The sequence below is a fragment of the Mizuhopecten yessoensis genome, unplaced genomic scaffold (assembly GCF_002113885.1).
Source record: "Mizuhopecten yessoensis strain PY_sf001 unplaced genomic scaffold, ASM211388v2 scaffold5459, whole genome shotgun sequence".
NCBI classification, from domain to species: Eukaryota; Metazoa; Mollusca; class Bivalvia; order Pectinida; family Pectinidae; genus Mizuhopecten; species Mizuhopecten yessoensis.
The window spans coordinates 1074470-1099639 of NW_018406060.1; the positions used below are offsets into that span (position 1 = coordinate 1074470).

Genomic DNA, 25170 nt, shown 5'->3' on the forward strand with positions numbered 1-25170 from the left:
TAATACAGCACCCATATTGTGTACACAATCACATATTCACATACACACAAAAACACATACACAAACATGTATATAGAACACATTACGTCAATGTCTGATCCTGTTCTTTTTTCAGTTTTTCAAAAAGATGTTTTTTGATCGCAACTTTAAATGATGATTTACTCTTGATCTTCCTGATACTTTCTGGTACGGAATTCCAATCTTTAGCAGCATTGTAATAACACGTGGTAGATTACATAATCAAGTTGCGACCGGACAAGACATTGGTATAAAGGTATAAGTAATTCTATGTCCCGCATAAAAGGAAAGGTTCTTCTTAGCATGACAAACATTGAGTTGTCTTTCTTCACTTATATGATTTTCAAAATTTAGGTCTGGCTCTATCACTACTCCAATATCCTTTTCACCAGTTGTAGTTAGTACTTCTTTATCATTAGATTTATATTTGACATGACTCCCGCGGACTTTCCGATGTGCATGTGTGTGACTTTTCGTAAGCCAATTCTCACTCCACTTGCACATGCTATCCAGGTCTCGTTGCAATATCTTTGAATATTCGTCCTTAGTTATTACTTTAAAATTTTTAGTATCGTCTGCAAAGAGATACATATCAGAATCCACCAAGCTTGGGAGACCATTAACGAAAATAACATGAAGAAGTGGACACAAGACAGAACCTTGTGGTATCCTTGAAGTAACCATTGTCCTACACATGACAAACAAATGAAATATTCAGGAAATCAGATGTATTAGCTAAACCACGGAATATTAGATTAGATGCTATCTAAGTCCGTGGCAAAAGATAGGTCTCTACTGCGGAACCGTTGGAACAAACATATGTCTGTCACTTGAGCAACGTTGATATTTGGTTGTGAGAGTCAAAAATGGTATAAAGTCACCTGCCCGATTACTAGGGTTTATTCCGGGTACTCCAGTTTACTCCCATATAACCACGGACTTAGATAGCATCTAACAAAAGCGATATATATATATATAGGCCTATATATAAGTTAAAATAACTTGTTTCACAATTGTTGTAAAACGAATAAAGTTTATTATAGTCAAAAATATGAATAAGGATGTCACACTTGTGTTAAGATTAATCTATTTGATTTGGACACAAAAAATAAACCTGAGTTGAATAAAAAAAATTGGTAGCGTCCTCCATAAAAGTTCCATGTCCTTGATCCGCTTTTATTTTAGATATAGTATTGCATTTCCTGTTAGCCTGCACTAAATAAATGAACGTACTGAATTCTCATTATTTTTAATATTTATACATTTTATTTTTTTCATTATTATTTAAAAAGATTGCAGTAAGCCTATTTATGATTATCAAAATTTGATGTTTATTTGTATAAAATTAACAGTGAGCCTGTTTTGCATACCGTTGTTTACTTCCGGTAATGGACGACCAAAACTGACGACTCCGACTGCATAGAGATTTCATTGTTTCACAACACTATACAGGCCTAGTATGATTCCTTTAAACGAAAACTATTCTATCCGTGATTTTTCAAAATCGTGTTCTTTAAATTAAGTACGTTCTAACACAGCTGCCGTAAGTAGGTAAGATTCACGAATCATTACTTTACTGAGCAAAGGAGTCTGTGGGCAGTATGGACATGCTACTTTTACTGTACCTGCTATTCGACCTAATTCATCATATTGAAGATCATGTAGATGTTTTGGTTGTATTTATGGACAGGAAAAGAGAGTGAGAATAGAGCTAATTTTGTAGAGAGGAGAGACGACCTTTAAAGGTTTCCAAAGTTTCAGATGATTAGAAATGATTTTAAATATCATAGTTAGGTGGGCATCCTTACTATCAGCGAGGCTGGGCTAGTTTAGGACGTCGAGCATGTCACTAACTGACAAGCCGCACAGCCCTACGCTGAACCATGTCCAATTTATTTATGTCACCTTTTTGGTTTGGGTCCCACACGGTACAAGCATATTCCAAAGTCAGACGCACTAAAGATTTGTTCCTTTATTGTTTTAGAATTAATTTTTAGATTAGGCTGAATGAAGCCAAGAGTCTTGTTAGCTTTACTAGTTATTTCAGTAATGTGCGAATCCCATGTCAGATCTTTTTTCAATGTTACACCCAAATATTTCGCTTTATCAGTATGATCTAGACAATGACCATGAAGAAAATAGTTATAATTTACTGAATTTTTATTTTTCAAAATGGATTAAATGTTACAATTTTTGTGGGTGATATTCCATATTCCACCCTTTATTCCAAACTGCGAGCTTATCTAAATCCTTCTGCAGTATTGTGTTATCCTCACTGGAGGTTACAGTTTTGTATAGAATTGTACCGTCAGCAAACAGTCTGACCAAAGATGAGAGACCCAGCTGGGGCATGTCATTTATATAGTACAAAAATAAACTTGGACCAAGGACTCACCCCTGGGGGACCCCAACTTGACTGGTACATATGAAGATAGTTTGCCTTCGAGTACGACTGCTTGCATGTGTCCTATTCGACAAGAAGTTTTTAATCCATAGTCATGTGTTACCTGGGCACAGGCATCTGCGTCTGCTTTGTGAATTTTGTCAAAATATGAAATTGAGTCTTCGCAACCCTACCTACATTGTAGTATAATATGAAAAGAAAAAACCCGAAAAGAGCGAAGCTTTTGAGTATCTCTTATATTTACTAACTTATTCAGAAGAAGATAAGTTTTATTCAAAATCGTCAATTTCAGGAATAGCAATACAGCACAAGCTCTACTGTAATGAGCTTTTAACAGGTTGGACACAGTGACCCACATTGGTACTAATCCTGCAGTCACCCATTTGAGTAGCAGTTTTATTAGGTTACATTTGCGTATCCCGGTTGAAACGGTACAGGTGGCGCAGAAATATTCCACGATGAGCGAATGCACTAATGGACTGTTCTATAAGCAGAGCTAAAAATGCACAGTTTTGGAGAATAAAAAACAATGTATCAAGAATATTATGCCCTTTTTTCATCCGTCCACTGAATATCATAACGTATCTTAAAAACTACATGTGGCTTGATAATGTTTTAGAAAGAAATAATGCAAACTAGCAATAGTCAGCATTTTAGTTTCGGTCAAGTACGTCTGAACCCCACAATCTACACGTGCCGAATATTCCTGAGGTCAGCCTTGGTCCAAATCTGTGTCTGCTGTTTTCTTTACAGGTTCAAACGGTTCAACTGTTTAAACCAGATACACGAATGTACCCTTCCTAAAACTGGGAATAATGTAGAAATAATAAAACCACATAGTCAAAGTTCTTATAAACATTTATATATAAACATAAAAGGGCATCATTCTTTCAACACAATCCAAGTGTTTGAAATCAATTATGTAAAGACTACAAAAAAGTCTTGGAATCAAAAGCTGATGAAATTTTAACTTTGAAAAAATAGACGTCTGTAAAACCATTATCATTTAATGCTGTTATATGACCAATATGAACCTGGTTGATGACAAAAAGAATCTTCAGAAGCTATTCACATTTTAATTTTTTGAGACTGGCAAAAAGAGATAAAAAACAATAAGTCCTGATGCACCAGTAAAAAGATAATGCAACAGACATCTGCTCAGCTTATTTTTTCTTCCACCCAGAAAGAACCAATGACGGACAATTGAGTATGACATGGTTGTGACGTCATATAAAGATAAATTAGATAATCTCTGAAAGAAGTTTCATGTATGCCAGAATTTTATGTAATGTACTTTTTTTCATTCAAAATATTTATTAATTTTCATCAAAATCTGAACATTTAGAAATATATTAACAATTAATATTATTACTCATATTATATGTTTATATTCTTTTTCTTTTATTTCCCCTCGCAACATATGAAAAATGTGCTTCTCCCTCTCACGATAGTAGATTTTTATGCCAAAGGAGTACTGTCAAGTTGTGACAATTGTAACATAGGGTCAGATAACTATTGTTTACAAATACTTCCAATGATACTGATGTTTCAGGTTGAAATGGAGTAAAGCTACAAGTTAACAACTAGAACCATGAATTCTATTTTGGGTGGCTCGCCTTCTCCTTTCACGCATCAACGAAATATCCCAGGAAGTGCTAGAAGACCATCTAGTGGAAGACCGGGCACCTCCCGTAACCCAATCACGGTAAAAATTACATACATCCCACACAGCCCTGTCACAGTAAACTTCACATACAACACCTAACACAGCCCTGTCACAGTAAACATTCCATACAACCCTGTCACAGTCCTGTCACAGTAAACATCACATACAACACCTTACACAACCCTGTCACAGTAAACATTATATACATCCCACACAGCCCTGTCACAGTAAACATTACATACAACACCTTACACAGCCCTGTCACAGTAAACATTACATACAACACCTTACACAACCCTGTCACAGTATACATTACATACAACACCTAACACCTGTCACAGTAAACATTACATGCAACACCTTACACAACCCTGTCACTGTATACATTACATATAACACCTTACACAACCCTGTCACTGTATACATTACATATAACACCTTACACAATCCTGTCACTGTATACATTACATATAACACCTTACACAACCCTGTCACTGTATACATTACATACAACACCTTACACAACCCTGTCACAGTAAACATTATATGAAATGTTTGGATTTTACTAATCAATACTATATTGCATGAATTAATTGGTAAAGTTTACAATGTATAACCTAAAGTTTATCAAGTTAACAATATGCTACATAATTTTTAACAGAAATTAAAAAAATCAAAGTCAAATATAACTATTCATGATGTAGACTAGGATTACATTCAGTCATTCATGATCACTTTTCATTTTGTTTGAAAGTGAAAGCATTTTTTTAGGTCACCTGAGCTTTAGCTCAAGTGACCTATTGCTATCCGTTTTCGTCCGTTGTCGTCCGTCGTCCGTTAACATTTTACATTTCAAACTTAAAGTCAAGTTCTGCTGGACCGATCGAACTGAAAGTTGGTAGGAATGATCAGCTCATGGTCCTGACAAAGTTAAGTTAACATTATACTATTTTTTACTCAAATTGGTACATATTTCAACAACAAAAATAAATACTATAGACTCAGGTGACCGTTAAGGCCCATGGGCCTCTTGTTAATTTGCTATATCAGTTCTGATATCAATAAGTCATATTTTTAAATTATGAAGACAGATGTGATTATAATACTTAAATTTCAAATAAATGTACCTGTGATTAAGGTTGTAATTAGTTGTTCAACTGGTCTAGATCTGCTTGTATCACTAAAAGTTATTACACTATTAAGGACTAGGTGACATATTCTACATGTCATTTTTTCTTGTCTTGGTCAGGGAGAAGAATACGATTACAGGCCACCATCAAGACAAGTTTCCAGACCAGAGCCACCATCAAAACAAGTTTCCAGACCAGAGCCACCACCATCAAAACAAGTTTCCAGACCAGAGCCATCATCAAGACAAATTTCCAGACCAGAGCCGCCATCAAGACAAGTTTCCAGACCAGAAAGTCGTCCACAGGGGTATGTGTCCTAAGTGATTAAGACACATTCTGCAGTGATTCTGAAGTAGGGCATGGAGCCAATCTTATGCATGATACATTGTTACAATAATAAATGAAATATTGAAAAAAACCACCACTAAATCTTTGAGATATGTTTAGGTGACATACATTTCAATTTTAACAGGGTTTAACCATTTCACCCCTATGCAACTTTAGTAGACTCTCCCATGCATTGATGTGGATGAGTCCATTATGGTCTACAGTGGTAAAAGGGTAAATAAGAGTTGGTTTAAGTTTGATTGTTAACAAGTTTTAAAAACACCATATAATACATGGTCCTTATACTAAGGATTACTAAGGATATAGCATTCTAAATAAACAACATACATGTATATATGATATAATATTCTAAATAAACAATGTACATGTATATATGATATAGTATTCTAAATAAACAACATACATGTATATATGATATAGTATTCTAAATAAACAACATACATGTATATATGATATAGTATTCTGAATAAACAACATACATGTTTATATGATATAGTATTCTAAATAAACAATGTACATGTATATGTATGTATACATATATCACATGTAATTTCCTTAAACTTAACAGTTTAATATTAAATTTTTAAACAAATTTTGTTTTAGTGTTCCAGCTTTGAATTTGAATTGCTTTACAAGAGATGCAGAGGTGACTCGTCCCATACAGGTAGATGACTACTTAGACTCACCGGGCTCTGCCAGGACTGCTGTTAGGTAGGATCAATTTATCAGGTTGTGAGGTGTAAACACAAAGGTGTTTTTGCTGGACTTGACTGTTGTTGATATAGTGTCGTTAAAAATTAAGTATAAATGTATTGTTTGCATGATTTGTGATTTCCTGTTACAGATACAGATAGTTTATTAGAGTCTCACCATCCGCATACATATATACAATGATTACATAAAACATACATAAAACATATGACGCAAGCCACTCTAAAAGAGTTATGAGAGACTAAAAATAATTTAAATTACATGTAAAAGCACTTCACTTAAAAGAAACTTGCATTAAAAGGCTATATGAGAGATTTAGAAGCTAATACATGCCATACAATCATATTGACAAGTCCGCGCCTGTCAGCCAGGGATCCACCACATCTAAAGAAACTCTAAAAAAACAAGTTTAAACAAACATTAATTGTAACCTTTTTAGTGCATTTAAATTATAAAGGATTATATAAGTTTTAATGACACAAACTTAAGGATGTACACCTCTGAGAAGTCAAAAAATTCCTGTAATAAACTTTTTTTCTTATATTGATTTTTGGAAAAAGGAGATAATGGCATAGTAGAAAATGCAAAAAAAAATATATGTCCGTGTGTTCGTTTTTGCGCTATGATCAGTCAAAGATACCAATATAACACAATAGGTGATTTTAGGTGAATTTTCGGGTTTTAACCATTTGCAGGACAAATTCATACAATTTCTTCCAAGTGTGTTATCAGATATGTATGAATGTTTGTAGAATTGATAAAAATATTATTTTCTTTTAAATTATGGAAGTAAAATTTCTTAATCTTATTCATTTTACTCAGAAATGCGATTTTAGTTACCCCTACCCCTTATTTTTTAATGAAAAAATACATATTTTTCACCATTTTTTGCAGATTAAACGCTTGATATAAAAAAATCCTGTATTAATCTTTTTTTAGCATTCAATGAATCAAAAGAAAATGTGTTTCTCTTTCTAAAACAGCCACAAAAATGGGGGGTCGGTGTGCTTCTTTTTTTGTCCCATTATTATTTGTGTTATTTTTCACCTTTTTCGGGGTCAAAAATCCAAAGTGCTTCAGTTACCCATATATGTAAAAAAAAAAAAAAAAAATATATAACTTTCCACTTTTTTGCATATCATTTTAATCATATTGAACATTATAAAGTTTTACAGCAAAATTGAACCTGCTACATTTAACAATGGTGACACAATGACAATTTAAGTGATCAATCTAGTGTCAAAAAAGGTGAAATTTTGCTTTAATACACTTTTTCAAAATGGCCGCCAAATTGGTCATTCTTTTCAAATTCTTGTAAAAAATGTTCTACACACAACAGACATCTAGTTTTTTTACATGTTTTTCAGATGTGTGTTTGCTATTAAACCTATCATAATATGTTCAATATTACAAAAACCCATTACACCAGATCAAAACGAGACTTGAACGTGACTGAAACCTCAGAAGAGTACATCCTTAAGTGAGTTTCATAAAATTGGAACAAGTTTTGTACTCTGTTTATAATATATATATATACTTATCAAAAACACGAGAGTTGGACAGGTTATGAATGCACGGTAGTTTAGTGGTAGGACACCGGGCTCGTGACCGAAGGGTTGCGGATTCGACTCGAGCCACAGAACTGTGTTGTATCTTTGAACGAGATACTTTACTCCGCTTGTTCCAGTCTACTCAGCTGTAAATGAGTACATGGTTGGGCAGAGCTAAAACTGTTGAATGCTAGCTGTGAGCGCCGAAATGGCAGCACTGGCTGTATGCTCCCCAGGGAGTTGAGAAAGATATTGGCTGGTTGCAAAGGCCCTATAACCACGGATAATAATTTGGGAACCGCTTTGAGACGACCCACAAACTAGGTTGTGATAAAGCAGTATATAAGAACCTCAAATTATTATTATTATTATGAATATTTTTACTGGGAAAATCATCAGCTTGCCTTTGCCTTAAATTTTGTTCATCCTTTTCTCCCACCTCTATGTATGCAAGATACATGATATATTCCATGTGGAATGCCCATGTGGAAAACCTCTTGACCATGTACAGTACTCTGACTCGAGAACAGCATTTTTCTCTGAATTGACTAGGGTGTTCATAAAACAAAAATTGTCCTGTTCAAATTTCCTTGTCTATACCTCACATCAGGGATGAATTCTATCTCTTGCTTATTACCTTAAACTTGTAAAAAACAGCTGCTCTTCTTGTAAAGTTGTAAACTGTCTGCGCATGTCTGTGCATATGCAGCACGGATGACAATTGTTAATGACGTCAATGACCCTGACTGACCCCAAAACGTCATAAAATGACGTCACAAACAATAGCGTGACCCCGAAATGTCATTATAATTCCCCCGCCAGTCTGCACGTGTAAGCGATCTAGACCCGTGGGTCGGATAGAATTTTCAAGCACCGCCGGAAATGGGGATATCTCGGTCTATAAATGCTTACATTACATTTCTCCGTCCGTTACCTATGAGTCCTCAAAAGGTACTAGCGTGATTTATTAGCCCACAAAGAAACACGGCCAAAACTGACCACCCAGAAAGAACCAGTGAAAACGTATACACAACTTGACGTAACACTGACCAATGAACAACTGTATGGTATCCCAACGTATCAACATACGTAACGAGCAGAACACCACAATACACCTGTAGACATAACATCACAGCATAGAATACAACACACGGACACGGTAGTAACATTACTCAGAGTACGAAATATAAACATGGACAGTCGGCACGCCATGGACGGACTTAGTAAACAAGCATACATAAAAGCAAATACGTTAATTCTATCCCTGTGACATTGATATATAAAGAAGGTAAAAATGAAACATTGTTTACACAATTTATTTTTTTATTTTTTAGTTGGGGTACTCCATGCGGAACAGACAGAAGTCAGCGCCAGTCAGCCCGGGGTTCAGCACCTTATCAGTACGATGTAAGTACCATGTATTATGTAACAGTAATTCCTACTACCTGTGAGTTTAAACTTACTAACATACTCAAATCTTAGTTTACTCTAGAAGCTAATTAGGGATATTTCAGTCTCACATTTGTGTGATGTGTTTGTTTTTATTATTAATGTTTTAGTTTTATGTGCTGGTAATTTAAATCCTGAATGTAACTTTCATTTTAACCCTTTCACCACTGGAGACCAAAATGGACTCATCCAGATCAATGCCTGGAAGAGTTAACTAAAGTTACATAGGGGTGAAAGGGTTGAACATATTTCGGTGTGAGCATCAGTAACCTGATCGAGATTTCATAGCTGAGCTCTGTTCAATCTACCGTACTATGAATATCCTAGACTACTACTTGAATTCAAAGTGATATGAACAATTTATTTTAGAACTGTTTCTGTTTGTTATCTATTTTAATTGGTAACTCTATTTTGTTGTTGTACAACCAGAAGGTACAACTATTTTGGAATAAAAACAATCTTAGATGTTGCTGTTGCTAGTTTAGAGACAGGAGTGAAATCAAGTGAAATTCATTTTGTAAGTTTCTAGATGTATCGGTCATGAATTGTTTTCAAAATGTTTAGATATGTTTAATAGATTGACCAAGATCACAGTATTCTACTGTTGACCAGTACATTTAGTTTGATTTAACAGGGCATATAACCTCACTAAAGCATATATTCACACATTAAAACATTACACCTCATAATTAACATGCATCAAATTTGAAAGATTTTACACTGCACTCCATGATTCATAGGGAATATGACAGACAGACGTGTCTGGATTACTTCTCTGACTTCCATACTAATACTCTAACCTGTCTTACTTACCTGTAGTCCTGGGGGCGGGGTGAACCTGTGTCAAGGGGAAGGGGCAGTGGAAGGAGCAGTCGACCCCAGGACGTCCCAGAACTTCAGCTGGAGGAGGATATACAACCTAGGTCAAAGGTCAAGACACCTAAAACACCTAAAGAGGTAACCATCGTGGCACTGGCAAGTTGAAAGAAATGGGGTCAATATGACCACTGTTGTTGACAGAAATGTGGTCAATGTGACCACAGACATTGACAGAAATGGGATCAATGTGACCACAGACATTGACAGAAATGGAGTCGATGTGACCACAGACATTGACAGAAATAGGGTCAATGTGACCACAGACATGGACAGAAATGGGGGCAATGTGACCAGGTATTGACAGAAATGGGGTCAATGTTACCACAGGCATTGACAGAAATAGGGTCAATGTGTCCACAGACATGGACAGAAATGGGCTCAATGTGACCAGACATGGACAGAAATGGGGGCAATGTGACCAGGTATTGACAGAAATGGGGTCAATGTGACCACAGACATGGACAGAAATGAGGTCGATGTAATCACAGACATGGACAGAAATGGGGTCAATGTGACCAGACATTGACAGAAATGGGTTAATGTGACCACAGACATTGACAGAAATGAGGTCGATGTGATCAAAGACATGGACAGAAATGGGGCAATGTGACCAGGTATTGACAGAAATGGGGTCAATGTGATCACAGACATTGACAGAAATGGGGTCAATGTGACCACAGACATGGACAGAAATGGGGTCAATATGACCACAGGCATTGACAGAAATGGGGTCAATATGACCACTGACAAAAAATTTTGAAAATGCTGCCGATGAAGATGATGGCATATGATGTCATTGGTGGGGGATCAGCTAGCTCTACTGATTGGGGATGGATATTAACAAAACTAGAGTAATCTGTTCTGCTGTTGTATGTCAGTGATACGATTTACAGAATCTACCGTTTACACAGGAAACACCATCACAATTTGTATATTTTCCAAATTCAAGATGGCTACACTATTTTTTCCTGGAACATTTAAGTTATATTTTACATTTTAATCTTAATATCAGAATGATAATGTGAATTTTATTTCGAATAATTATGAATACATTTGATATTGAATTTGACATGTCTTAGGAATATACATTTTATCAGTATGTCCATGCTCGCTTCAGCCATCTGCATGGGACAAGGTTCCCCTCCCAGACGAGTTGCCTCCTCCCTCGGCCAAACACAAAGAGATGTACAAACAGTATGAGAATGAAATGAAGCACTCCTATAGAACTAAAGGCCAGGTGACAAATGTATGTGAACCTTAACACTGCATAATCCCTTTTTGGATGAGACATATATTTATCACATAATCTGTCTGTTATCCAGTGAATTTCTCCCGTGTAATATTTTTACATATGTCACTAGTGTAATATACCCTGGAGCATTTTTCATTGGCTATGCCAGTCAGAAATCGATTGTGATGTCATAATAGGGACAATGACGTGATGGTGCAACAAAATGTCTCCCTTTGATTAAGCCCTCTACATTTTGGCTTTAAAACCTGTCAAAATGTAAGTTTTCTTAGGTATGTGATAAAAGGTAACTTAAATTTGTTTTCATTTCATATGAGCTTTTATGAAACTCGTCTTGAAGTTTTAATTTTTACTTGCCATGGCTCGCAAAAATACAAACTCTGAAAACTCGTTCCATAAAACCTCTTATGAAATGAAAACTCATTTAAGATCCTATATATATTAGGTGTGATACAGATTGGTAAAAAATACATGAATTTACCAAAGTAAACCATTAACAAGAAACAATTATTTCAAGCGTACAACATAAAAAATTGTTTATTCACAAGCACAAAAATATTCATAATTGTTGATGGATGTTTTGCAGCATTGCATGATTTCTCAAACAGTAAATGTCTCAAAAGATCAAAACATTGAAATTCCACTGGCATGTTTACTGTGATGACTTATGTAATGATTGACAGGTACAGACCATGTATACACGAGTTTGATTGGGTGGACTATATAATGTGCCTGTTATTTTGAATGTACAAAGAAGAAATGTTCATCAAATTATGAGTTAATACAAATTTGACCACAGTCAAACAGATCATATTAAATCCTGTTTAAGATACATTGTAAGTAAAATTTTTCTACTACTGGAGTCTTATATATATATTTAGGTCCCGACGAAGACTCGCTTTAAGAGACGAAACTAGTCAGCCAATAAAACTCCACTAACTGGTGACGCCTGATCATAGCTGTGTTGTGATTGGAACCCCGCCTATTATATTTACATATTTATTGTCATTTTCCAGGCAGATGTTGACCGAGAGGTGGCAGTGATGAAACACACACGTCCAGTAACTTATGGGGATGTACGGGACGAGGTGGATCGAGAAGACATTGGTGACAGTGCTGATGAAGATGATGTCATTGATTACCAATGGGCAAATAAGAAATCCTACTCTACCAAACAAATTCTGAAGAAAATGGATGCGGTAGGTCACCAAACTGTGTCTATGTAAATTTAGCTAAAGGATTACCTGCTTTCTCAGTTTATTATCTACTACTCATCAACACAGTCGGCAGGGGATATAGAAATGGGGCTCATCCATCTGTCTGTGTCTGTGCAGCTAGTGAGAAGGAATTGTTTTGTCAGCAGGGGATATAGAAATGGGGCTCATCCGTCCATCTGTGCAGCTAGATAAAAGGAATTGGTTTGTCGGCAGGGGATATAGGAATGGGGCTCATCCATCTGTCTGTACAGCTAGTGAGAAGGAATTGTTTTGTTAGCAGGGGATATAGAAATGGGGTTTATCCGTCCGTTTGTGTAGCTAGTTTGAAGGAATTGTTTTGTCAGAAGTGGATACAGAAATGGGGCTAAAAAGAGCTTTATTTTCCCAAAATGAAGAAAAAATGAGGAATATCTTTCCAGTTTCAATTAAAGTCATGCTTTATTTTTCTAATTCATGTAAGAATAGGCTGTTGTAAAAATTAGGTTGGAAAATCACTGGATACTGTAGAAACTGGATACTGTAGTATCCTCTATAGCAGTCTTGGCTTACTCTTATTTTAAACATTACAAAATGTCCTTTGTATGTATTGAAAAACAGGCAGAGACTCAGGATATAGAACATTAACTGTTTATGTTAGAGACTGGACCATGGTATGAAGAGTTACAAATAAATACAAAAATGCTAGAAGGTTTATGTTCATGTATACAGTGGAAATTCATAAAAAAAATGATAGCTTTCTGTACTTGGTGAATAAAGTTAAGATGATTATTGCTTTTCAGGAGGAAATGCTTGAATACAACAAAAAGCAGAAACTGATTGAGACGGTCATGGTGGACCAGCTCTCCAGGTATGTACTGTATCAACCATCCTCGATATCCAGGAGTTACGCTCACTTTCGCTCTCTGCACCGCTGGAATATATCATAGCAAAATTGAAGGCACAAAGATAGCTGTTTGATTGATCTCGGGTAAAAAACCCTGACCAATCCCTACGCTGATACCTGTCCTTTGAAGATTACAAAGGAGCTTCACTCGACCTCAAAGCCTGTAATTTTTTACTGTTCCGCGGTCGCGAGATTCTTTTGATGTACATCAAAGGATCAAACTAGTCTTCTTGTCTCATCAACAAGGTGGCGCACACCGAGCCTTCAAGTTTGCTATGACATATTTCAGGGATGCAGAGAGCAAAAGTGAGCGTAACTCCTGGATATCGAGAATGTGTATTAACCTGTTATAAAAGACTTTAACAATGAGAGACAAACTCTTTTGAAATAGATGTAGCACTTTTGTGACAACCAAAAATTAATATAAACTGGTCTTGAGAGATAACTTTTGACTGTTATACTGTATCAGGTTAGGATTTCATTGAAAGGATTTCAATATTTAGGTTTTATTGTTGGCCAGATCCTATCTAGTAAAAATGTACATGTGTTTACTTTTTATGAACTAAGAAATATCATTGTTAAGTTCTTGGAGAAGATATCAACATTTTATTCATCAGTAACAGCTTCATTGTCAAATGAATTAGTAAATAGCAATTTAGTGATTATCTGATCTGCTGGTTTTCTCCTCAGGGCTGTGATTAGTGACCCGGATCAGAATACAAGAAGTTCCAGCAGGATGGCAGACTCCCGCCGTGCTCGAGGCTCCAACAGATCTCTCCATGACTCAAAGTAGGTTGCCTCACTTTTCCAGCCTTCGTTTAGCTTCATGTATACGTAATGTACTGTAAATATGAAGATAACTATAGCTCTACATAAACAGATATTAAGTGCAACGACATGTTGCTTACGAAATTCCACACCAGCTCCAGATGATAATTGATGTACAATGTATTTATTTTGTGTAAACGTAATAATAATAATAATATTTACTCAGGTAAAAGGCAAATAATACAGGTTTATCACATTTTGCAGATTGGACATAAATATATATATTATCAAAGATGTTATTTATAAGTTATTTATGCCATAAAACTAGTAATCAGTCAGGTGTTTGAACTGGATTGGATTAGATTAATTTAGGCCTTTACCTGGGATGACCCATAAAGCTACATTGTGGCTTAATTCCAATGGGATCCCTTAAATGTATAAGTAAGTCTCCTGTGTGGCCAAGTGGAATAATCTATTTGAAAGACTTGTTTTTAAGAATTTCCAACAATAGATTTCCAACTATGATTGTTTTCGTGCATAATTTTGACACTGTATGCAAAAACATGTCTATATATACAAGGAACCTTTTTGATCATTTGAAAGTATTTTTTTTATCAATTACAAATTACTTTTATTAAAATGATTTTTTTTTTTTTAATTGAGACTTAACTGTCAAAATAATCAGTGTGAATATCAACTGAATTTCTCCTTTGTAGTAAATGGCATGCTAACCCTTTCACCACTGTAGACCATTAATGGACTCATCCAGATCAATGCATGGTAGAGTCTACTAAAGTTACATAGGGATGAAAGGGTGAATAATATCACTATAATTTTTGCAAATGATAAAAAGAAATTCTCTGCAGTGTCTTACAATCTACTGTGTCATTGGAAGCAAAAGAACAATTGGTAACACAGCACTTGTATACTATTTATACTGCTGTAGAATTCAGTTGAATAATAACATTTACTGACGCTGTTTCAGAGTGAGGACCAACGGTACTGCCACAGAAAATCTGTTGTCCAAGAGGATCCGCTTTGGTGCTAGGGTGGTAACCAGGTAGGTTGTAAAACTAGATGCTAGTTATTGGGGGTGAGGGGTTAACCAGGTAGGTTGTTTCAGAGGTTCTAGCTATAGGGGATGGGTGCAGGGGTTAACGAGGCAGGTTGAAACAGGGGTGCTAGTTATAACGGATGGGTGCAGGGGTTAACCAGGTAGGTTGTAACAGAGGTGCTAACTATAGGGGATGGGGGCTGGGGTTAACCAGGTAGGTTGTAACAGAGGTGCTAACTATAGGGGATGGGGGCTGGGGTTAACCAGGTAGGTTGTAACAGAGGTGCTAGCTATAGGGGATGGGGGCGGGGGTTAACTAGGTAGGTTGTAACAGAGGTGCTAGCTATAAGGGGTGGGGGTTAACGAGGCAGATTACAACAGGGGTTCTAGCTATAGGGGATGTGTTGGGTTTAACCAGTTAGATTATAACAGGGGTGCTAGCTATATGGGATGGGGAGGGTTTAACCAGGTTAGTTGTTTTAGTGGTGCTAGCTATAGGGGATGGGTGAGGGGTAAACCAGGTAGGTTGTAACAGGAGTGCTCGCTATAACAAATGGATGCAGGGGGTTAACCAGTTAGGTTGTAATAGAAGTGCTTGCTATAGGGGATGGGGGCAAGGGTTAATGAGGTAAGTTGTAACAGGGGTGCCAGCTATAGGGGATGGGGGTGGGGGTTAATGAGGTAGGTTGTGGCAGGGGTGCCAGCTATAGGGGATGGGGGGGGGGGTTAATGAGGTAGGTTGTAACAGGGGTGCCAGCTATGGGGGATGGGGGCAGGGGTTAATGAGGTAGGTTGTAACAGGGGTGCTAGCTATAACAGATTGGGGCGGGGGGTCAACCTGGTAGGTTGTAATAGGGTGCCAGCTAAGGATATAGGGTGGGGAATAACCTGACAGGTTGCATTGTAAAACTATTACTAGTCTTCATTGAACTTTCATGTTGACTGTACAATGTATTTAGGGTCAGGAATTTAGTTCATCAAAAATTATATAAAGTTATGTGTTTTATTTCCATTTTCACTAGAAATTAAGATGATAATCAATTACAAAAATCACACAGTATTTCATTTTGATTTTGTGTAAAACATTTAATTTTCAATATTGGTTACTATTTTTATATTCAACAGTAAAGTGTATTACTAAAGGTGTTAGAAGTCCAGTTTTGAACCTGTATTAATTCTTTTTTGTTTGTTTTAGAAATGGCCATGATGCGATGAGAGAACTTACAGGGTTTTTCTTCAGCACAGATAACACATTAACCATATATGAGTTCAGACAATTTGGTAAAAGGTATGCAAATCTTTATTTTCTCTATAATGTACGTCTATTTGATTGCAATAATTCTTGAAAAGGATAGGTATTCCAACCCTGGCATACCAGAGATCGAGAGGCGACATCATAAATGGTGTTAAAATAATGAACAACCAACATGACCAGAAGGTAACAAAAGGAATCTTCGAGTTAGATACATCATCTAGAACAAGAGGACATGCACAGAAAATCAGGAAAAAGCATTGCAAGCATGATATTCGGAAATATTCATTTAGCTTTAGGGTTGTCGGAATCTGGTACAGTCTCCCTGAATATGTTATTACATCGCCAACGATTAAGGACTTTGAAATTAATCTTGATACTAATTGGAAAAATCTTGAACTGAAATACAATCACTTGGCCGGCCATAAAGAAATCTCAGGAAATGATAATTAATGAATTATGTTTTCTAAATACGTTTAAAATATATTAAGATATGGATATAGAGGCAGAGTGTCTGCCTGCATCCATTATTTATCCTATTGTATCCTATTGTATAGCATCAGGAAGAAGTCATGTCAGGACCTCAGTGTTATGAAAATACTGGATTTTTGTGTTTAAGATTCACCTAGCAATTCACTGAAATATGCTTTCAAACTGAAGAAAATTATCATTTTCAGTGCAAAGGCCTTGCCGTTTATTGTTCGAGGTAAATACTGCCATGTCCAAGGTCCAAGGAAGGGGGAGCTCTACAGCCTGGCAGACATTGTACAGGTAAACTTGATCAGTTCAACTTTCATCAAATTAAAAAAAAAAAGCAAAGCAACAAAAAAGCATCAAAGCAATTTCTGTTTCATTCCTGTATTTTTATGTTTATATGCAATTGATATTAAAATTATGTATTTTCTATAAAAAATAAAATAAAGTTCCAAAGTAATCCACAAATTTCCAACAGCAACCCTTTCACCACTGTAGATTAGTAATGGACTCATCCAGATGAATGTATGGTAGAGTCTACTCAAGTTACCTAGTGGTGAAAGGGTTAAAGTCAGTTTTATTGGTTTTACACTGAAACCTGTTTAATCCGTCCCCTGACTTTGGGGGAATAAAAGGGTGCGAGTTCAGTGCATCGCATGTGTACACACTGTTGCATTTGACTTTGTCGAGGCCAGGGTCGGTCAGTATAGCGTGAATACAGGGGTCAGTAATTGCACATGTTACATAGTGAATAAAAGTCACATGTATTTTGTACAGAAGTTATACCTATATATATACTGATCAATACTGAAGATGTACATGTTTGAAGTTGTCGGTTGTTGTTTCGCTATGTTAACTTACAGACGTCAAATATAACATGGCATCTTCATCATCATGTAAAACACTTACTTTTGCCTGATACGTGTAGTCCGTCTCCAAAACAACATTGGTATAATTTTGATGATATGTTACACAAGTTCATAGAATAACCATACTTTTTTTTCAAGTTCACTTAACCGTTGAAAATATCCCATTCTGCAATAATGTTATTTACCCTCTCCCTTACTTGCATAAAAGGCCAAAAAAATGCATTAAGTCTAGTATCCCTGTTAAAAATGATTCAGCGTTTAAAATTAAAATTTCTGACTTTAAACAATTTAATGTTCACAGCATAATTTTAATACCCTTGTTTGAAAGGTCTTTTTTACAATGGTAAGTCAAACATCAAATCTGCATTTGAATGCAGATCTGATGTAAATTATTGTTTGCTGTAAGTTATGATTGAATTCATATAATATGATCCAAATATATTATGTGTCACTTTTGCAGTGAAAAATGATCTGCTGCCGTTAAATATGATAAAGGACAAACTACTGAATTTAGGATATTTGAAGATTTATATAGATATAACTTTGTATTGATAAAAAAAATCAAAATGGATGATGTTCTTGCTCATTTTCAAATAATTAATACAAGGAAGTACAAAGTTACTAGCTGTAATGTTTTTACACTTATACACCATGTATATTCATTTTCAAAGTCATTTCTCATTTGTAATGTAATTGGAGGTACACGTGTATCTGATATTACAATAAAACAAGAGCTGAATGAGATACGTCCTCAGCTGAACACTTCATCAAGAATATTTATTTGGACTTGTAGATTGCCACTTTACATTGACAGCCCTGATCATATTGTCTGGATATTTTTTAAAAACATACCAGTATGGTAACACAAACAGTGGACTGATTTTTTACATCATTTATATGTATTGTACTTGTTTAATTATCAGGGGATGACTCTCATTATACCTTCTGAAGGCCAACACTCCTTGCCAGACACACTGAAGAAACAGGAACTGATTTACTTCACTCTGACCGACGTGGAGGAGGAGGAGAAACAGACTGTTCTGTACGTGTGGTTTCCTTGTAGACCGTACAATCTTTGTTCATGCTCTGCACCATCTCTGTATAAATACTTTATCAGCTATGTGTGTACTCTACCATCGCTGTGTTGACACTTAACCATCTCTTTGTGTTGACACTTTACCATCTCTGTGTGATGACACTTGACCATCGCTGAGTGTTGACACATAACCATCTCAGTGTGTTGACACTTTACCATCTCAGTGTGGTGACACTTAACCATCTCAGTGTTGACATTTTACCATCACTGTTGACACTTTACCATCGCTGTGTTGACATTTTACCATCACTATGTTGACATTTTGCCATCTTTGTGTGTTATCACTTTACCATCTCTGAGTGTTGACACTTACCATCTCAGTGTGTTGATGCTTTACCATTTTTGTGTGTTGACACTTTACCATCGTTGTGTGTCAACACTTTACCATCTTGATACTTTACCATCATTGTTTGTTGACACTTTACCATCTTCGTGTGTTGACTCTTATAATCATCTCTGTGTGTTGACACTTTACCATCTTCGTGTGTTGACTCTTATAATCATCTCTGTGTGTTGACATTTTACCATCTTCGTGTGTTGACACTTATCATCATCTCTGTGTGTTGACACTTTACCATCTTCGTGTGTTGACACTTATAATCATCTCTGTGTGTTGACACTTTACCATTTTTGTGTGTCAACACTTTACCATCATTATGTGTTGACACTCTACCATCACTGTGTTGAAACTCTACCACCTCTGTCTCTGTTTTTACATTTACACTGACAGAATTACTTTACAGTGCGAGTTAGTGATTTTCTGATAATATAACAGATCATTCATCAATAATAAAAAATGATACCTTTACTACTATGATAGATTCTTGCGTACATGACTTGAAACACTCATAAATTTGATTTTGTTTCCAGCTTAAGTGATGTTCGACCTTCAGCGAGAATGAATGCCTATGCTAAACTCCATATACAAAACAAACAAGAGTACCAAGACCGAGTCTTTTTGTCAAATCTCCAAGGTGAGTAACAAAATTGTGTCTTTTTGTCAAAACTCCAAGGTGAGTAACAAAATTGTGTCTTTTTGTCAAAACTCTGTGCATTCCTATTGAATCGCCACGTTGAGGAATCATGGCAATGACAGGTTGTGTTTGTTAATGTGAACATCAGTCTTACAATAAAGAAAACGATATATTTACAATCAAAACTCATTGAGTCGTAAGGACTATATATGAAGAAGGTATAGATATACTGGGTAGTTTGTGTGTTTGCATTTGGCTTGATATAAATGATATAAACCTGTTTCGGATATTTTCAAACAATTTTCCTTATTAAGTTCACTGCATGTACATATTGTAATAGTCATTGAAACACTTAATTGTTTTTTTTACATGAACCGTTCTACACAACTGTTTTGGATATATTTCTTTCTTCATAAACATATGTACATTTCTAAAGCCATACAAATTAGAATAAGACATTTTGTCAGTAAAGAAAGTATAACAGAGCCGTATTAATATGGCATTCCAATTACAATAAAATATAAACAATTTTTATTGCCAATATCCATCGACTGTCAAGTGATATATGGTACAATTCAACGAGAGTAAATTTGGTTGATTGATTTTGTATTTATTTTTTAGCTGAGGTGAGGAAAAAGTTGAAGAAGAGAGGTGTGAGGACGATGACTGGTCTGGGACGTCATTACCGACGGGCAGACACTAAGGGCACTGGGGTTCTGTACAAGTACGAACTGGAAGAAGGCATCATCAAATTCCACATTGACCTCACCCCTGATGTATGTATTGTAGCTGTGTTGTGATTTGACAGCTACGTTTCTCTTCAGCTAGTATTAACCCTTTCACCACTGTAGACCATAATGGACTCATCCAGATCAATGCATGGTAGAGTCTACTAAAGTTACATAGGGGTGAAAGGGTTAATTAACATGAGTTTTAATTTGATTACTGTACATCTTACTTTGGTGTGGTTTTTTTTTTTTTTATTATTAATTTCAGGTTTATGCAGCATTTAAATTTGTTGTAATTTCTTTTTCATTACAAAAAGAAAATAACTTAACTATAGTTTAGGTACACTGTATTCATGTCAACGGTTCATTTCTATCTCCAGCAACTTGACGGTGTGTTTGAGATTTTGGATCCAGAGGAGCGAGGAGAGCTTGACTACACAGTGTATGTACATGGAGTAATAGGCACCATGAACGAGTACCGCAAGACCCTCGTCAGGAAGGTATGTTATCAGTAGGGGATGTAGCTCGTCCAAGCAGTAACATCTATTTATCTATTTACTACTTCACTTGAAGCTGATAGGATTTATTAGTAAGATTTTCCTTGACTGGAAAATTAATTAAAAAAAAAAGAAAAATATTTGAATTATAATAAATGGTATCGGAGTACTTTTTAAGTCCATTTTAAAGGAGCCATTCTCAGTGGAAAAAGAGTGTGATTCTTCTCAATTTGCCCCTTTAAAATTCCCAGTTGGGAAACATAGAAACATAAATGCATCTTGACCTAGTTCTCAACATGTAGCAAATGCAGGAAGGATAAAGAATAAAGGGTATATTTAAATTAAAGTTAAAAGCTTAATTTTATGTGTTCAGAGTTGGAAGAACGATTATCAAAATTTCTCTAAATGTTGCAAGTCTTCTACAAAATCCTTATTCTATTTTTGTCAAAGATACTTTTTTGCATTTTTTATTGAGTTTATTCACATTGTATTTAAAAACATTTTCAGGCTTTCCGAAAAGTTGATGCAAGTAAAAGGGGTCGGATCACTCTAAATGAGATCAAGAAATTCTTCAACTCAAGTTTCCGGCCACATCTTAACCCAGCAAGTAAGTATGTCCCCTTAGTGGGGAAGGTTTCTATGAGCATCTTGAGACGTGACCTCTTGTGATAACTGTGTTTTGTGAAAAAAATCATGAAGTAATAAAACTATGCAGAGTTATAATTAATACATGTACAAAAAAAGTAAGACAACATGTATAAGGAATTCTGGCCACGGTAATTGTGGGGAAACATTTATAAGGAATTGTTTCTGGCCAAGGTAATTGTGGGGAAACATTTATAAGGGATTGTTTCTGGCTATGGTAATTGTGGGGAAACATTTATAAGGAATTGTTTCTGGCCACGTTAATTGTGGGGAAACATTTATAAGGAATTCTGTCTTGCCCCTTGTGAATTGTGGGGAAACATTTATAAGGAATTCTGTCTTGCCCCTTGTTAATTGTGGGGAAACATTTATAAGGAATTCTGTCTCTCCTCACGTTAATTGTGGGGAAACATTTATAAGGAATTCTGTCTCTCCTCACGTTAATTGTGGGGAAACATTTATAAGGAATTCTGTCTCTCCTCACGTTAATTGTGGGGAAACATTTATAAGGAATTCTGTCTCTCCTCACGTTAATTGTGGGGAAACATTTATAAGGAATTCTGTCTCTCCTCACGTTAATTGTGGGGAAACATTTATAAGGAATTCTGTCTCTCCTCACGTTAATTGTGGGGAAACATTTATAAGGAATTCTGTCTCTCCTCACGTTAATTGTGGGGAAACATTTATAAGGAATTCCGTCTCTCCTCACGTTAATTGTGGGGAAACATTGTTTTATGTGTTGTCCATCTATTAAGCTTTTATTTCTAGAAAATATATATGCTCCTTTTTGACGATCATGCCCATATTAGGTATACTGTTTTGGAGGAGTGAGTGCTTGGGAGTGTTTTTGAGGTCAGTGGGTCAAAGGTTAGAAATAAAATGTTGGTTTACAAATAATAATTTGTGTTCTTTGGGTTGATAAGGCCCATATTCAGCAAAGAAGGAATTGAAGGGTATTTTTGGTTAACAATTATTTTCTAGTCATATTCATTATATATGCATTGTTTAACCCTTTAACCCCCCTATGTAACTTTAGTAGACTCTACCATGCATTGATCTGGATAAGTCCATTATAGTCTACAGTGGTGAAAGGGTTAAACAAGAACTCAAAACAAGTGGATGTGTTGCCTGCCCCGGCTTACCTGGTACATAAAATGACAGCTGATTGCAAGGGGACAGGGGGCATTTCTGTTATTTAGACAATAGTTAGCTACTTATTTATGATAGTTAAAATTCAACTAATTATGTACTTTCAGTCTCCGGTGATTCGTCTGTAAGTGCACTGCATGCATTCATTGATGCTGTCCAGGAGAGCAAAAGACAGGAGGAGGTGACATTCGAGGAGTTCGAGGATTACTACGAGGGCCTCAGCATAGCTGTTGATAGTGATGATGACTTCGCTAACATACTCCGCAACACATGGAGTATATAAACAATGCTTATCAAGGATTGAAAGTCACGATATTGTAGAGTGTGAGATTGTCACCGTCTCTGCTTCTTTCCAATCTTACATTGTTTTTGCTTGTGAATGTTAACGTGCTGTAATATATGCTGATGTAGATGTAATGATACGTGGATATTTCTACTGATGATTCAAAGATACCACATGTCAGTATGAGGAATCAGGTATATACTAGAGGTTCCCCAACGAATGGTGTTTGGTTATCATGTTTATCTAACTCGAGTTACTTAGTCTTCAAATTGTATAAAGACACGAGGTTTACCGAGTGTCTTTTACAATTTGAAATTAACTAACGAGAGTTAGATAAACGTGATAACAATTCATCACGAGTTTGGGGACCTGTTTCTCCCATAACGTTCGTTATTTATCTGAAAAAACACATTGTTCCCTTAGAAAATACATCATGTGTGTTTCCGATGGGGATAACGATTGCCTTGGAGCATGACGTCACAATGGAAAATGACGTTGAAAAGCATCGTTACATGACGTCATAAAGCAAAGATTGACCAATGAAATCACGTCCAGGGTGTTACCCACTAGTAACTCCTAGCAGGTTTATCCTATGGGTCATGAGTGAGGAAACCTACAGTGGTTGTGGAAAAAATCAGTGTTCTATAGCTGATACTTTGACCTTTCTACCAGGTTATCATACTCTACAGGTGCTGAAATGCTTAGTTTTGTTAACCATTGTAATATGTGATTGGTCATTTATGAATTATTCGGCTTCTCCAAATACGAGTCTTTCAAATGTGTTAAATGAACATTAATATACATATGTAACCTCATTGTGATGTTCATTTGATGTATTTTCTCTGTAGAGTTTGAATTTTATTTACATATATAAGGTAGTATTCTACATTGATAGTTAGCCTAGGCCTCTGTAGGTTTACTGTCAGTTTATGAAGCACAGATAGTTGAGACTGTGATGTTTTAAGATGTTCAGACTTGACTCTGGTAGAATTGTACACATTTCATGTTTACATCCATAGTATCTCTTAACATTTGATGTAATCTTTATAAAACCAAAAAGACTTTATACTAGTACTAGTATTTTATTCTATGTTGTGATATTTTATCGACATTTTGTCTATATCTTACAGAATTCCAAATTTATTTATTGATTCAGCTTGTCTCTATTTTATAACAAAAAATAGCTGGGATTTACTTTTAATAGTCTATGTCCGTCCAGATAATATTATGCTTGTTTCATACAATAACGTCATTGAACATTCCAGTAAGTGAAACACATTCCCCTTTAAAGAAAAGTTGTGTTTTTATTTATATTTTGTTACCTGTAGGCCATGTCTGGTTCTCTGATGGGGATATTTATTTTGTTCCTATGTTTAACTGCTCCAGTTTGCCTTGAATGATTACTGGATTGATTGAGTGATTGGTTTTACGTCCGGTAGTGAAGCGGATGTAAAACCTATCAATCAATCAATCAATCAATCAATCCAGTTTGCCTTGATAATTCCATTTATGTACTGAAGTTGTTTTATCATGTTTATATATTGTCATGATGGAACAATGTATCAAAAATATTGATCTGTGATCTGTGTGAAACATTCCTTAATGTTATTATATTACAAAGTTCATTATCTATTAGCTGTGCAAGAAATCTCTCCACCCTTAGTAGGTGCGCGAGTGGTGTGTACCTGTGTTGTTGTTTACCATGTATTGTCATGTTGCATTGTTATATATGCACAACTGATGAGCTGTATATAAGCCTAATCTAATAAATGAACTTGGAGTTGGCTATCTACAGTTTTACACATCTTATAAATGTCCTTTTATAGCAAATAGCTCATCCTCGAAATCCAGGGGTTACGCTCACTTTCGCTCTCTTC

At 35.7% G+C, this 25170-nt stretch overlaps 1 protein-coding gene across 2 annotated transcripts; it reads left to right on the top strand.

The window, feature by feature from the left end:
* The first annotated feature begins 1392 nt into the window (after positions 1-1392).
* Positions 1393-23570, top strand: LOC110450729 (calcyphosin-2-like). 2 transcript variants are annotated; one of them, XM_021498400.1, is made up of 19 exons: positions 1393-1475; positions 3975-4127; positions 5338-5525; positions 6170-6277; positions 9162-9234; positions 10096-10233; positions 11273-11401; positions 12421-12603; positions 13401-13468; positions 14195-14293; positions 15258-15332; positions 16522-16614; positions 17256-17349; positions 18845-18963; positions 19888-19991; positions 20613-20767; positions 21100-21219; positions 21724-21823; positions 23118-23570. In XM_021498400.1, the coding sequence occupies exons 2-19, from the start codon at positions 4014-4016 to the stop codon at positions 23291-23293; spliced, it is 2136 nt and encodes a 711-aa protein (XP_021354075.1). In that variant the 5' UTR covers positions 1393-1475; positions 3975-4013; the 3' UTR covers positions 23294-23570. The 2 variants fall into 2 exon arrangements, with proteins under 2 accessions (XP_021354075.1, XP_021354076.1); XM_021498401.1 differs by lacking the exon at positions 10096-10233.
* Positions 23571-25170: the final 1600 nt, after the last annotated feature.